Here is a 14,860-nt window from a genome sequence, read left to right as displayed (position 1 = left end):
ATAATTTGAAAACATTTAAATTTTTATTGATTTTAATTATATTTGATTTTTTTTGGCATTATCCATGATATAATCAAACAAGAAAATCTTTTTTTAAATCATTTTTTTTCTTTACTTGGATCCAAATATTACCTTAATATATAATTGTGGTCATTCCCGTTCCATAGAATATAAATAAAGTGGTACTGAGATTTATATTTATACTAAAATATACAGAATGATAGAGCAACTTCTTCGTTCAATTGGATAAATGGATATATTCGGGATCGGATCAGCCCACACGTAAATGGACGAAAGTAATATTTCTGAAACCTCGGGTGAGTCTAATCTTGTCATCAGTGTATCTGCATTCATACATGTAATAATAAGAACAAAACATAAACATGACACTCTTTGAAAAGGGTAAGGAGAGGGTAAACTTACAGCAACTCTAAGTTGAACTTGCTTTCCATTTCCATTGGAAGCCCGACTGGGCCTGCCACGATGGCTGCATCATTCATTGTAACCTCATACGTGGTTGCTCCAGTTTTCCTGTGACATTCCAATCTCATGAGGACAATCCATCTAGGTGCAAATTCAATAGGTTGGCAATTAACTGGGTTCAGATTTCAGAATAGCAGATTACCGCAATTAATTTATTCTCCTATATTTTCTTCCGAAAAAAGATAGAAGACTTCAAATTTGAGTATGTAAGCAAGTTTTTGTTTTTATTATTATTATTTTCTTTTAAGTTATATTTGGTTTCTAAAAAATACTAAAGAAAGAAAAAAAATGCGATGGAGAATAATTTTTTCATGTTTAGTTATCCTATGAAAAATATCAAAGAAAATCAAATATAATTAAAATTAATTAAAAACTTATATATTTTTAAATTATTTAATCTTTATATTGATGAGTTAAAATAAATAAAATAGATTTAAAATAACAAAAATAATAATTTATCAATTTTTAATCTATTCTTTTATTTTCCTTTATTTTTTATTTTTTTCTATTTTTTTTTTTGTATTTTCTTTCCCTTACATTTTCCTTCAAATTTTTTGAAATCAAATATAGGTTTAACTTTTTTTGGGAGGTAATTAAGCTGTGTATAATTCTGTTTAAAAATTCAAATATAAAATAAAAAAAATAAAAAATTCTCCCTCTACTTATTTCTCCCGGAGATGTTATATCCTTGTATAAAATGTAAAAGTTTTCATGTACTCTGTACATTTTTAATTATAAAAAATAATAATAATTAAGAACACTTTAATTTTATTTTAAAAAACAAACCTTAAAATTATTTTTTATGTTTTTAAAATTAAAATATTATTTTGTGTTCTAAATAACAGAAAACATATTCCAGCCAACGTCTGTTTCTTTTCGGTAGGCGTTATGGATGAATACCGGTGTTGTTACTTGTCACAGACCATGATAAGACGCGATAGGAAAGGCAAGGTGTGTGAAGTTCCTAGAAGACAGACCACAATTTTTGTTGGGGGGTACCACACTACCACTCTATCATTAGTGTTGGTTGATTTAGTGGGCTACATTGCATTAAATCAAAGAAATGAAAGGATTGTAGCAACTCACACGAATGTGCCGATCATGGAAAATCTGAACCCAAGCAAAATGTCCACCACAAACTTCAATTGTTCACCCTTCACAATCTATACAACAACAAAACCAAGTATATCAGATATGAAAGAAACGAGGTGTTTAAGCCCAAAGCAAACTCTACTTTTGTTCTCATACTCACCTGCGTCCCCATAAGGCCATTGGCAGCATTTTCTAGCCAACTGTCTGTTTCTTGCTGCAGCAACACATGATGAGGTTAACTTGGGTCAGTTTATATTCTATCTAATCTTTGCCACATATCCATCTCATTATCCTCTTCCTGAGCTACCATTATATTCTACGCACATCTTTCATGATTGGCTAACCATGTGCACCAAAAAGCATCACCGTTTCAAAGAGACTACAAGCACGCAAACCATTCTATTAAAAAATAAAAAATAAAAAATATTGCTTTCTTAAATCAACTTTACAAATCTAGAGTTTATTTGTAAGCGACTTTGGTTAAAATGATATTTTTCTTAGAAATGCTTTTAAAGAGAATTTGTCAGAACCAATTTGAGAACGATTTTATTTAAAACATTTTTAATATATAACATCTTTATTAGAAATATTTTTAAGGAAAATCACTTGCATTTGAATATAAAAAAAATATTTAATAATATTTTGGTAATAATATAGATTTTTAAAAAGAAATCATCTATTAAATAATAGTTTAAAAATCATTTTTAAATAATTTTTCAGATTTTTAAAAATTTATCAAACACCTCGTTTTCTAATGCTTTCAAGCTCAATTTTTGGAGATTTGGAGATCCATTTTCATGTATTATTCGTGTTTCTATCCTTCTCCCGTTCACTCCCAAACTCTATTTAATCTTATTAAAATATAAATGTTTTTTTTGTCATTCAGCTCTATCTAGAATCTATGTCCTGGAATCTTCCTTTCTTCCAGTGAGAAGAAAAACAAATGATACCTGGGAGCTCCAAATCATTTGCCATTCTCCCTCTAAGAGCTGTGGTTCACCTGTAGCCTTGTTCTGATTTAGGGAGATGAACTCATTAATTGCCTGTAAATGTCATGGCAGCAAGCTTATCAACATAGGCAAACAAGATCAAAACCATTAATTCATAGCACCACTTGCTTCAATATATGAGATAAAAGGTTTGAATAGGCACTTATACCTCCATTACTCCTGTACCCTTGGAAATGACTGATAGAAATCTTTGTCTTGGTTCAGTGTTCTTTTGCAGAACAAACGTGGTGCCCTGCACTACAGAGACATTGCTGAATGTCTTTAATCCTTGGCAAAACACAAGCAATAGAAGTGCTTGAACCAAAGTTTGAGGGAAAGTACCATGGTAGGCCCAAGATTCGAAAAATGGAAAAAAAAAACTGATAAACAAAGAAAAATAAAGCATAGATTTAAGCTTAATAAATTTTTCCAATGTGCTTCTCTAATTTATTTATTTTTCTCTTCTTTTTCACCTATACGAAGATGAAGATTTTGAAAATATATAAGCTTTTAAATAATCTTCGTTATATTTGATTTTCTTCCCAACCTTTATGGTAAACTAACTAAATGTGTTTTTTTTTTGCAGTAATTTCCATGATCTTATATATACGTGCTGGGCGTACATGAAAATATTTATATTCCATTGCTACATGAAGAGTAGAGTGATGGAGAAGATGTTCAGTTAGTATTCTTGGAGGTATCTAGCTGTCTATTTACCTTGTTTCCTCTTGAGATACGAAGATTTCCAGATTGTGACAAATATGTAGTGTCTAACCAACCCTTGGCTTCGTCTCCTAGAAGCCTAAATGGCACTGGATATGGAACCTTAAATGGCAAAAATTTGAAAGAAAAGGCTGCTCTATCAAACCGGAAAAGGATCCGCTTTCCATCTTTAATTGATGCTGCTGCCTAAATGGAAATAGAAGATGCATATTGTAAGAAAAATAACATCAAAATATGCATTAATTAAAATTCTACAGCATAAAAAGAATGAAAATTATTAGTTCAAACTTCAATTGTTCAACATACTACAGTATAACATTAACATTCTTTATGGACAAATAGTTGCCAAAGTAGCCAATTCAGCTCAATTGACAATTCATTAATGACAGGCTTTTGCTACAAGTAATAACAGAAAGAAAAATGAAATATATATATATATATAAAGCCCAGTCCAACTCAGGTTGTGAAGAGTTTCAAAAGTAACAGGGAAGAAAAGGCAGATTAGTTTTCAAAATCTATCATGGAGCTTGGGTTGGAAAAGTTTGTTTTGCCATTACAAAACTCCATACAGCTCTGCCCAAGCAAAATTCTTGGTGACTAAAAGGCTAAATGAGCATGAGGCTATGCACATATTGAACATATGCAGGCTGGAGCCACCACACCTCTACCAAACGATTTCCCAAGAAATCATATAATCCTACAAAGGAAAAAAAGGAAATGAAGGGCACTAGACTACTTAAATGACCAAAACCAATTGACCTATGGTATGACACCACGATCCCAGCTGTGTGAAAGATAGTAACCAATCTGGAAACATAAACTCTGGCCAGGAATTCATTTTACAATGAAGATTTAATTCCCCAACATCAAATAGATAAACCAAAAGCACTATGAAAATGTACATATCCAAGTTCCTATGACTACTTTCTCTTTGAAGGACTATATGCACATAATGCCATCATCAATATGAGCCAGCAAAAATTGTTCTAGTAACACTCAAATACAACAATCTCATACCTCTACTTTAAGCTCGCCTATTGCTTCAGAGAATCTTACGATATTGGACACACGTGGGTCATCTGTCCGAAGGTATACCTCTTGAAAGACACTGAAGTTGTCAACTCCCACAAATGTTCTCTACAAAAATATACAAAGCATGAGAATGTATGAAAGAAAGATATTCAATTTATTCATAGAACATTATCAAGCCTGCTTTAAAGAATCATTTAAAAATTAAAACAAATTTTCTAGCTATTCATGGGGTGTTACTTAAGAAATGGATATGTCATTGATCTTATGAAGAACATGTGTATTTCTCTTAATTTACATTGGTGGTGGCTTCCCTGCGCTCCTTTTGGTAAATTTCTATCATCTATCAGAAGGAATATAAAAACAAAGTTGTGGAGAAATTTAGAGTTGCATGTAAAAATTAACAAGATATTGACTAAAACCATAATGGTACTCTGGTAGAAGGTATAGAACCTATATACCTATATTTTGAGCCAAGTATCTTGAATACAATAAGATCGAGTGAGGAATATAGAAATGCAGTTTGGAAGATGCTACTGGCATTACATTCTCTCCCTCTAAATTAAGCAGTGGCTGCCTCATGTTTGGAAATATTAAACGAATAATGTAAGTTTCATTTTGTTTCTTGAGACACAATTGGAAACAGCTGCTTGGCTGCTGCATTAAACTCTCAATATTTCAGTTTCTCAAAAATTCATGGGCAACAAACACATATGCTTAGAACTTACAAGAACCATGAACCTTAGTAAATTATAGAACATAAGAAAGTTCACATTCACCAGAAATAATTTTAATATTGAACTAAATAGGGATACAGAGAATGTAAAAACCTGAATTGGGGATGCAGTTCCGGGTCTTGTTGTGAACATTAACTGCCATCGACCTTCAATTAAACTAGAGCTTGTCTGCAGAGGTTCATTTTAAAACATATATTTCAGACATTCAAGATATGATTTCCTCTATATGAAAGGAGAATGATCACAACAATTATCAACTTTTCAATCAAGCCATAATCATGCAATTTCAATGTCAAAAGGGATCGGAGACAATCGGAAGCTCAATGTGTTAGCATTGTTTTGTGTATTCATGTTTTAACTGAAGTTCGAATATCATCTGTCACACACCGGATCAGGCACACCTCCTAAACCTTCCAAAGCTTGCACTGCACTTTCAACATCCTGCAAAAGTTGTCATAGAATCAAACAATCTTAGAATCCCTATCCAACTCTTGGTTACTTTAAAAAATAATTAGATAGGCCATATCATTAAAAATAGTAATCTTTTAAGTTATGTTTGGTTCTTGAAAAAATTAAGGAAAAGGGAAGGAAAATAAAATAGAGAAAAAAAATAGGAACAAAAAAAAGTAAAAGAAAAATAAAAAATAGATTTAAAGTTAATAAATTATTCTTATATGTTTCTTTAATATCATTTAGCTTATTTTTATTTTCCTATGTAAAGATCAAATAATTTAAAAACAAATAAATTTCTAATTAATTTTAATTATATTTACTTTTCTTTTGTATTTTCCATGGTAAACCAATTATTCTTAGAGTGTGTTTAGCAGTGATTATTAGAAGTGTTTTTAGTATTTCCAACCCTTGAAAATATTTATTTTTCAAATATTAGAAATATTATAAACACTTCCCATAATCACTGCCAAAGACGATCTTAGTATTCCTCTATTTTCTAGGCAACTGGATGGAGAAAGAGACTCTAATAGGACAAATCACTACACAAATAAAATTCTTTCTCCATTTAATTTCAAAATCCAAAATGTTTTGTATCTTACCACCATTTTCCAAAAGAAAATGTTACTGCCAAAGCCAAATCACATCTAAGAATACTTCCTGTCTTCTATTTTCCCTCTGTTTTTTCAGCAACAAGCAGAGAAAAGACAAATTTAAATGCATCACAGCCTAACAAAAAACCTTCATTCTATTTCAAATCCAATGTGAAATCCGTAACTTTAAAGAACATTATTATTGCCAATGCCAGACTGCAAAAAGCAACTTCGCATTTCATTAATTTTTTTTCCTCTGTTTTCCGAACAACCAAACAAACAAAAATTAAAACTCAAATACATCAAATTCTAAAACAGCATACTTTGAGAAGTATCTGGGCGACAGCAACCTCGGAATCAGCTCTTGGTTGCAGAGCTAACCTAGGAAAAAGGTAACAAAGACACAAGTCTAGCACAATTCTCACTGCATTTCATTTCAAAATCCAGAGTGTCATCCGTTTTCCGTTACGTCCAAAATAAACGTCATCGACAAAAGCCAAATCGTGAAAAAGATTTACATCCTCCTTAATTTTCCACCATTTTCTCATCTAACATAACAGCATAAATAAATAAATAAAATAAATAAAAAACAAATTCAATGACACCAAATCCACAACCAAACCACCAAATTCAAAAGCAACATACACTGAGCTGCTGAGGAGACGCCGAGCGACCGCGACCTTGGAGTCCGACGAGTGAATCGATAAGGCGATTCTCCGGTTCCGTAAAGGAGACCTGTGGCTGTTCGTCGACGAGAGATGAGGCCGGAGGGCGAAGAAGGAGAAGGTTTCTCCGATCGAAACGACACCGATTAGAGGATTTGAGGACAGTTCTTGGAACGAAGACTGGTGAGAATGTGGGAAGTGGATTCAACTGAAACCCTAGATTTGCGATCTCAATCGCCATTCTTCTACTTCACTGCTAATTCTTCTTCTTTCCTCTTCTCTGTGGCGGAGGCTTTGTGCTTGGAGGGAAAAAGATCTTTACTTGAATTGATTTTTTTAGCCACGTGGCTGGTTCTCAATCAACCACGTAAAAACTTTGGATGTGCTGTTATCCTCATGCTGTCATTCCTCACAGTTCCCTTGTGGCTGACTGGACTCAAGGTTTGAAGGGCCTGTTTGGAAATGATAGAAAGCGTTAAATAGACACTCAAAATGATTCAATTATTAATTATTAATTAAAACATGAATTTTCAATTTTGTCCCTTTTATCCACGTGACGAAGTTTTTTTTATTTACGTCTTTTACTTTTTGTCATTAATTTGATGCCCAATTAATTATTAAAAGAAAAGAAAATTTAGTGGATGATGAAAGAAGCTTTGAAGTCACTAAAGAGGGGTCAAATGAGCAATTCTTTTTTTTGGAAGGGTATATGTGAAAATAGTTCTAAGATAATTTGTTTACCTTTTATAACTTGTTTCACTATGGCATCCATTTCTCAAGTATGATTTTGATTTATATAAAAGAGAAATTTGATTAATCGGCAAATCCCCACCTTGAGAATTTCCACCCAAAGCTCAATTCAACTCGTAACTAAGTTCAAGCCCTATGTCGATATTCCTTAAAAATGATCTTTTAAACGCTCGAACCAATTACAAGATTCTCTAAAAAAACTAGTCAAGTTCAAATTTAAGAAGGCATTTAATAAATCTATTTAATAATTTAAATTTATTAATTAAATATTTTATTTTAATTTATAAAATAATTTAATATTATAATTTTCTATTGAATAACAATAATTTTGTTCTTAAATTTGAGGATAAATCACTTAAATGATGATTATATCAAATGTATAAAAGGTTTTGACCTATTTTCATCATCAATTGATTTTTTATGAAATAGTGAAAACTCGATCTAAAAATTAACATTCTTTTAATGTTTGGCAGTTTTGATAAAATAATAATAATAATAAATTAAATTCTTGACGTTGGATTTGAAGTACGGACTTAAAACTTTAAGCTCAGTTAAGAAAACCCAAAAGCCCATTGGGCTAATCTAATGGCAACCCAATCCAAACCCAAGCCCAAATGACACTCTCAAGCCCATTTACATGCCTAATGGCCATGATAGAGAGCCCTTCATTTTATTCGATCTGAACCCATTCATATGCAGAGAGGAAATGAAAATTTTTTACTTCCTTGAATTTGTAAAAATTTTAAAGTGTTTTCAAGTAGATAATGTGTGTACTTATTGTATAAGATTGTCTATTTTTAAACATAAAAAATAGAAAATATATCCAAAGATGAACTAATTTTAATTATATTTTATTTTCTCTCATATGTTCATAATAAATGAAACATGAGAAAGTCATTTTTTTAATATTTTTTTCATTTCCTTGATACTTTACAATAGCCAAATATTGTCTTAAGGTCATTTTGGATATATTTGAAAATTTTCAAATGATTTTTAAAAATATCACCCCTCCAATTATACCCCAAAACTAGTTATTTTTAAAATCTCACAAAATATATATATTTCACTAGAAAAACTAAGAGTATATTTGGTCATGTGATTCAAAAGTAGTTTCCTATTTTAAAAAATAAAAAATTGTTTTTTAAATTTTCTAACATTGTTTGGTGGTATCATAGTTCTTTGAAAATAATTTTTAAAAATAAAGTGAAATAGAAAACAATTTTTAGAGAATAAGTAAGAATTATTTTCACCAATTTTTAAAAATAAAAGGAAGACATGAGCCTTTGACAATTTTTTTTTTGGAGAATTATGTTTTGGGGTAGATGAACCCTCAAATTAACAAAAGGTCCATGTAACTCTTCAAATTGAGCGCAAGACCCAATGAAAGTATGGAAATTGAGTTGAAGGATATCATCCTTCAATATTTCCAAAAATATCCTTTGTTGATTTTGAGAAAAAAATTAATATTTTTGAAAAATGTTTTTATTTAATTTAATATTTTTTATTTAATTTAATATTTTTTAAAAATACTTTTATTTAATTTAATATTTTTTAAAATACTTTTATTTAATTTAATAATTTTTAAAAATAAATTTATTTAATTTAATATTTAAAAAAAATATTTAATTTAATATTTTTTTAAATACTTTAATTTAATATTTTTGAAAAAAAATTAATTTAATATTTTGAAAAAAAATGATTTAATTTAATATTTTTGAAAACTACATTTATTTAATTTAGTATTTTTGAAAAAAAAAATTATTTAACTTAATTTTATAAAATATTTTATATGTGTTCTTAAAGGGTATATTTGTCCGTTACTATTTCATATTCTTCAACTCAATTTGAAGAGTTATATGGACCTTTTGTTAATTTGAGGGTTCATCTATCCCCAAAAGATAATTCTCCCTTTTTTAAAAAAAAACTTGTTTTTAAAAACGATTTTTAAGTTAAAGAATAAAAAATAATTTTTAAAAATAAATTTCATAAAACATGACCTAACGAGTCATAAGACAAGGGATCAGGTTATTTCGAACTAAAGCTAAGAGGAACCCAATTCAAGCATAGCCCTTCATTTTTATTCAATCAGAACCCTTCCATGCATATGGAAAGGCTTGGATTTATTTTGAAAATAATTTTCCAACCTAGAAAATATATTTAACAAATTTTCTTTGACAAAAGAAAGTTTTTTAAAAAATTGTTCTGAAAATAATTTATTTTTCATAATGAATTGAAGATGTTTTGAACCGTTTTTAAAGAATTATCCAACTTTATTTTATTAAAAAAAAATCAATTATGTGAAGGAAAATTTTGTTAGATTCAATAACAAACAAAGACAATGACAATACATAGAGAGTTCACTATTTTGATCACCAAAATCGCAAGCTGGCTGATTCGAGTTTGCTTGCCTATCAACAGCAAATTAAACTAAAGAGACATCAGACATGGAAGTTTAACAATGAAGCTAGCAGCTCTTCTACATAAAGAGACGTATTTAACTTATATCAGGAGCATTGTGTGATCAGAACAAGGCATCACCTTCATCATCACTGTCTCAAGTGTGAAATCAAGACTTTATCTGACTCAGCTAAATTCACTCTTGATCTCTCCGGATGCCCAGTTTTTTTTGTCCATTGCTGGCATGGAAAACAAAGCATACCTATTATAAGTATACATTAACATTTTTCTAGGTGTTTATACAATTTGCAGAGACAAATGGGGAGGCTCAAGAATGAAGAAAAGCCAGAAGAAGAAAAGGAGGATCTCTTTAGGCATTTCAGCCATGAACACCCTCTGGAACTCAGCTGTAATACAAGCGAAACAGGTCAAATTATATGTGTTGGGTGTGGCATCCATGTACTTCCAGGAAAAGCCTATTACGCCTGTAAAACATGCCGCTTCTCTCTTCATAGCGCCTGCTATAACATGCCCAGAAAAGTCCATCACCCTGCAGACCCCGGCCACGACTTGATCCTCCTTCTCATGCCCTCCTTCGCCTGCAAAGCCTGTGGAAAACCCGGCTCTGGATTCGCATATAACTGTCGAATTTGCCTTCAAAGTTACCATAGTTTATGCTCAGTTTTGCCACTTTCTACCTCCCATTACTCCCATCCCCATATCCTAAACATCGAGTTCTCGCCTCCTTATGATGGTGTCAAGGGCTTTCGCTGTGATGTATGTAGGAACCTCGGGTATGACCATTGGCTGTACCGTTGTGGCCCTTGTGGATTCGATGTGCATCTCAACTGTGCCTTGTCTAACCAACCGCCTCAACCCCAGATGGTGTCCAGTGATAATCGCTTTAATCACAGAAGCATACCCTCAAATGGGGTTCAGCCAAATCAGAATGTTACTTTTGTTCCAGCCAACGTCCAGGGAACCAATCAAGTAGTATATGTTCAGGCAAATGGAATGGCGCCCATGGCTCCTCCACAGGCCTATCCAGGGTACTATTATGGTAACCAGATGGCTGTCAATGGTCAGAATCAAGGTGGAATGAATGGGATGAAGGGGCTGCTTGTGGGATCTGTTGCTTCAGGCATGGGCCAAGCAGTAGCCCAAGAGATTGTGCATAGTGTTACAAGTGGATGGGGCAATGGATCGGGTTCCTCAGGTAACGGTGATTCGGATATAGCGAGCTCTTGGGTTGGGGGCGGAGCGAACTACATTTAATGAATCATGTTCTAAATTTGGTTCATCAGAAGTATATTTGTATCAGAGTTTGGTCCTTTCATCATTTTGGACTTTGTGAGTAGGTGTCTTTGTTTTGCTCAACAAAATGCGTAATCCTTCTGTAATTTACCTGTTCTTGGAATGAATTCAGCACAATGGAAAGAAATATTATTGCTTAGGTTCCTTTTGGTCAAGTTATCATGATGTTGTAGTTTAATTAAGTTTTCTACTTTCACAAAATTAAAATTATTTGAAGCAACTTAATTGATTTAAAGGTTCATCTTCTTGAGTCCAAGAGCAACAAACTAAATTCTCTTCTCTTTTGTGAAAAGGCCCCTTGTCTTACAACTTCAACTTTTAGAAAAATTGGTAACTCAAAAGAAGCAATAAGAATTTAAACTCGAATTGAAGAAACAAGAGATATCAAATTTCAATGAAAGGAAAAGAGGGAATTGCTGATCTGTATGTGAAAAACTGGTCCAACATGCAATTAAGTGTTGGTTTCACAAAGTCCAAAATTGTATATATAAGCCTCATGAAGCTAATCTTTTTCAGCACTGTTGAAAAACCCTAATTCGACTAAAGGGAGCCTTGGAGCTGAAGTTTGTTTGTAAAGGACCTGTTCATGGACACTAGGCCACCAAACAGTGCTGAACTCAAGTATAATAGAGAATGCAATTACAGCTCAACATACATAGCCTTTAATTTTGTCTTTTATATATATATATATATCCGAAAATCACCATCGCAGCTGGCCGATTGATGCCTTTGCTGTGCTTGGCGTTCATTTCATTATCCTGCAGCATTTCTTTTGTCGGGTTTTAGGATCGACATTGTTTTATATTAATCAGAGATAAGTTTAACAATGAATTGCTTGATAAATATTTAACTGATATCAGTAGCCTGGTTTGATAAAAACAATGCCAAGCAAGGCATCACTTTCATGTATGTCACTGCCTCAAGTGTGAAATGAGGACTTTCTTGATTCAAACAAATTCATTCTCCATCTCCCCAGTTGCCAATTTTTTGTTGTTTAATAAGAAATTGCAATCAGGTATATCAGAGCATCGATCTTACAAACTATTATCACAAGGGACTTCATCATTTAGACATATATATGAAAAATGAATGTCAGCTTGAATGAATTAATAAACTCAAGAAAGCCTTATAACAAAGCCCCATAGGCCTGCATGACCACTAGTACTTGAGGTGAAGTAGAGAGAGATGATCAGGCGCAACAATGAAGAACAAGAAGAAGAAAGGCTTCTTTTTAGGCATTTCAGCCATGAACATCCCCTAGAACTTGCCTGCGATGATAGTAGTCGTCCTGAAGCAGACCGAGTCACCTGTGTTGGTTGTGGCATCCATTTACTTCCCAGGAAGGCCTATTACACCTGCAGAACCTGTGACTTCTCTCTCCATCGTCCATGCTACAACATGCCAAGGAAAGTCCACCACCCGGCAGACCCTGGCCACGACTTAGTCCTTCATCTCTCCACCTCTTTCGCCTGCAAAGGATGTGGCAATCCTGGTTCTGGCTTCTCTTATCACTGTGGCATATGCCTTCAGAATTACCATATTTTATGCTCAGCTTTGCCGCTTTCCACCTCCCATTATTCCCATCCCCACGTCTTAAAACTCGAGTTCTCCCCTCCTCATTATGATGGACTCGAGGGCTTCTGCTGTGACATATGCAAAAACCCGGGTTCTGATCATTGGCTCTATCGATGTGGGACCTGTGAGTTCGATGTTCACCTTCACTGTGCCATATCTAACGGTCAAGGCCATCAATCCCAGACTCAGGAAACCAACTAAAGCAGCTTCTGATAAGCCAACATGGAATGGCCATATCTCATTCAAGGAGCTAGCTCTGGATCATTGTCTATGAATATTACTTTTAATCTTGTCTTTTGACTCTGAATTATATCTTTGTTCTGCTCTATGTAATCCATAAGCGCCTCTTTAAATTACTGTTTCTCTCAGAAAAAAAAAAGGGCTAAGCATTGCTTGAATAATATTTGTTTCTCATTAATTGATAGAGTTAATTAACCAAGAATCTTTATAATCACTCAATGAAATTGTTAAGAATCATATAAGGGTTTGGATTGAGTACAGAGATGCAATGGAAATGATTTAGGAACAAATGATTCAATTCCTCCAACCAAATGTTTCCAACTGATCAACTCATTTTTTTCTCTCTTCTTTATCACTTTTTCTCTCAAGAACTCCAAAAATATTTGGAAGACTAGAAACATACATCTAAAATATTTTTGGTAATGCTTAATGTTTTATTCAACTTATTAGTCATCTAATGTGAATTTAAATTGGTTTGTATACCGTCATTTTTTCAGAAAATATACTGATCAATCTAGTATTGGCTCCATATTGAACGAAATCAATTTAGTTTGGTTCGGTTCTTGGGTTGGTAAAAGAAGGGACCTAAATTGAATCTTGCCCATGTATTGATCAATCCTGTGTTTTATCATGGTCATGATCAAATGCTTATATATAACGTTCGCAGCAAAATTAGATGTTTTTTCCCATATTTTCTTCCTAGAATGGATGTTTTTCTTGCCTTAATTTTTTCTTCAATTTGTCTTTATCTCATCAATAGAATTAATTAACCAAAATCTCATAATGCTCAATGACATCAAGAAGATTGATGGAGTTTCCAACTTGAAATTATTGTTTGATTAATTTTAAGTCGGTAATAAAATAATCATCAAGCTACTAAATAAGGTCTTAAGCTTAATTTAATTTGAGCATATGGTATAGAATATACAGTCTTTTCACAACCCTAGAGTGAACAATTTGAATTGTCTAACCTTAAGAAACTCAATGAATCAGCAGGTTGATCAAGAGATAGTCAACACTCTAATTGACATAAAGCAAGAATAATCTCATAGATTAGAACGAACATCTTAATCTATTGCATACCATTTGCAAGGGAGTCAATAAATTGTTTTATATCTATGATTCATTGGAACAAAAAAGGGCCTAGATAGGTACTGATCTATCCAGGCCATCGAAATAAAATAAAAATGACCTTTTGAATAAAAATTGTTTTCAAAAACAATTTCGAGACAACACATATAGTTCTTCCAATTACTTTCTCTTTGAAAATGGTAAATATTTAAATAATTTTTAGCGTATGTGTCTTTTTACTCTTATTCTCCATGTTTTATGTCATTGAAACACTTTGGACTGGTTAGTGGAAATTTAAGGGAAAATGCAAGAAAAGGGAAAATAAAGAGGAAAAAAAATAGGTTTAAAGTAAATAAATTATTCTTATTTTTATTTTATAAACTCATTTCACTTATTTTATTATAAGATTGAATAATTTGAAAATACATAAATTTCTAACTAATTTTAATTATATTTGATATTATTTGGTATTTTTCATAAAACAATCAAATATAAGAAAATCCATGTACTTTGTGTTTTTTTCTTTTATTAGCATTTTTATGGAACAAAACATAACCTTAAAAAAAATACTTGAGATTATCTTAAATTTGTGCTCAAAAATCACTCCCAAAAAATTCTTTTGAATTCAAAATTTGGGTTTGAGATTCATTTGTTGAACTACCAACTTGATTTGGTTCAGCAGAGATAATAAAACCTCTCGTAAAACTAAGATTTGATATTACGTTAAATTACCAACTTCTCTAAAAGTTTAA

At 32.1% G+C, this 14,860-nt stretch overlaps 3 protein-coding genes across 3 annotated transcripts; 2 read left to right on the top strand and 1 right to left on the bottom strand.

Annotated features, from left to right (window-relative positions):
• Window positions 1–118: 118 nt before the first annotated feature.
• LOC117915769 (probable plastid-lipid-associated protein 12, chloroplastic) lies at window positions 119–7,052 on the bottom strand. The gene is made up of 11 exons (XM_034831448.1): window positions 6,742–7,052; window positions 5,441–5,494; window positions 5,147–5,221; window positions 4,305–4,424; window positions 3,282–3,473; window positions 2,734–2,817; window positions 2,526–2,618; window positions 1,736–1,789; window positions 1,570–1,646; window positions 424–531; window positions 119–344 (listed from the first exon to the last, which is right to left on the bottom strand). Exons 1-11 carry the CDS (start codon window positions 7,000–7,002, stop codon window positions 272–274), a joined length of 1,191 nt encoding a protein of 396 aa, XP_034687339.1. The 5' UTR covers window positions 7,003–7,052; the 3' UTR covers window positions 119–271.
• A 3,174-nt stretch (window positions 7,053–10,226) lies between these two features.
• On the top strand, window positions 10,227–11,365 carry LOC117917101. Its single transcript, XM_034833327.1, has one exon. It carries the CDS (start codon window positions 10,227–10,229, stop codon window positions 11,181–11,183), a length of 957 nt encoding a protein of 318 aa, XP_034689218.1. The 3' UTR covers window positions 11,184–11,365.
• Window positions 11,366–12,407: 1,042 nt separating this feature from the next.
• On the top strand, window positions 12,408–13,174 carry LOC117916859. Its single transcript, XM_034833056.1, has one exon. The coding sequence runs from the start codon at window positions 12,408–12,410 to the stop codon at window positions 12,996–12,998; it is 591 nt and encodes a 196-aa protein (XP_034688947.1). The 3' UTR covers window positions 12,999–13,174.
• The last annotated feature ends 1,686 nt before the right edge of the window (window positions 13,175–14,860 follow it).

The sequence above is a fragment of the Vitis riparia genome, chromosome 6, assembly GCF_004353265.1.
Source record: "Vitis riparia cultivar Riparia Gloire de Montpellier isolate 1030 chromosome 6, EGFV_Vit.rip_1.0, whole genome shotgun sequence".
Lineage (NCBI taxonomy): Eukaryota > Viridiplantae > Streptophyta > Magnoliopsida > Vitales > Vitaceae > Vitis > Vitis riparia.
The sequence above is the reverse complement of the archived record's forward strand: the minus strand, read 5'-3'. Positions and strand labels throughout refer to the sequence as shown.

What these genes read in the sequence shown, in the direction of transcription:
- LOC117915769 (XM_034831448.1), bottom strand. Translation starts at nt 7,002, where the DNA reads ATGGCGATTGAGATCGCAAATCTAGGGTTTCAGTTGAATCCACTTCCC. An exon ending in TAGGCGAGCTTAAAGTAGAG is followed by an intron (nt 3,474 to 4,304) that starts GTATGAGATTGT and finishes ATTTCCATTTAG; the next exon opens with GCAGCAGCATCAATTAAAGA. An exon ending in AGGGTACAGGAGTAATGGAG is followed by an intron (nt 2,619 to 2,733) that starts GTATAAGTGCCT and finishes TGACATTTACAG; the next exon opens with GCAATTAATGAGTTCATCTC.
- LOC117917101 (XM_034833327.1), top strand. Translation starts at nt 10,227, where the DNA reads ATGGGGAGGCTCAAGAATGAAGAAAAGCCAGAAGAAGAAAAGGAGGAT.
- LOC117916859 (XM_034833056.1), top strand. Translation starts at nt 12,408, where the DNA reads ATGATCAGGCGCAACAATGAAGAACAAGAAGAAGAAAGGCTTCTTTTT.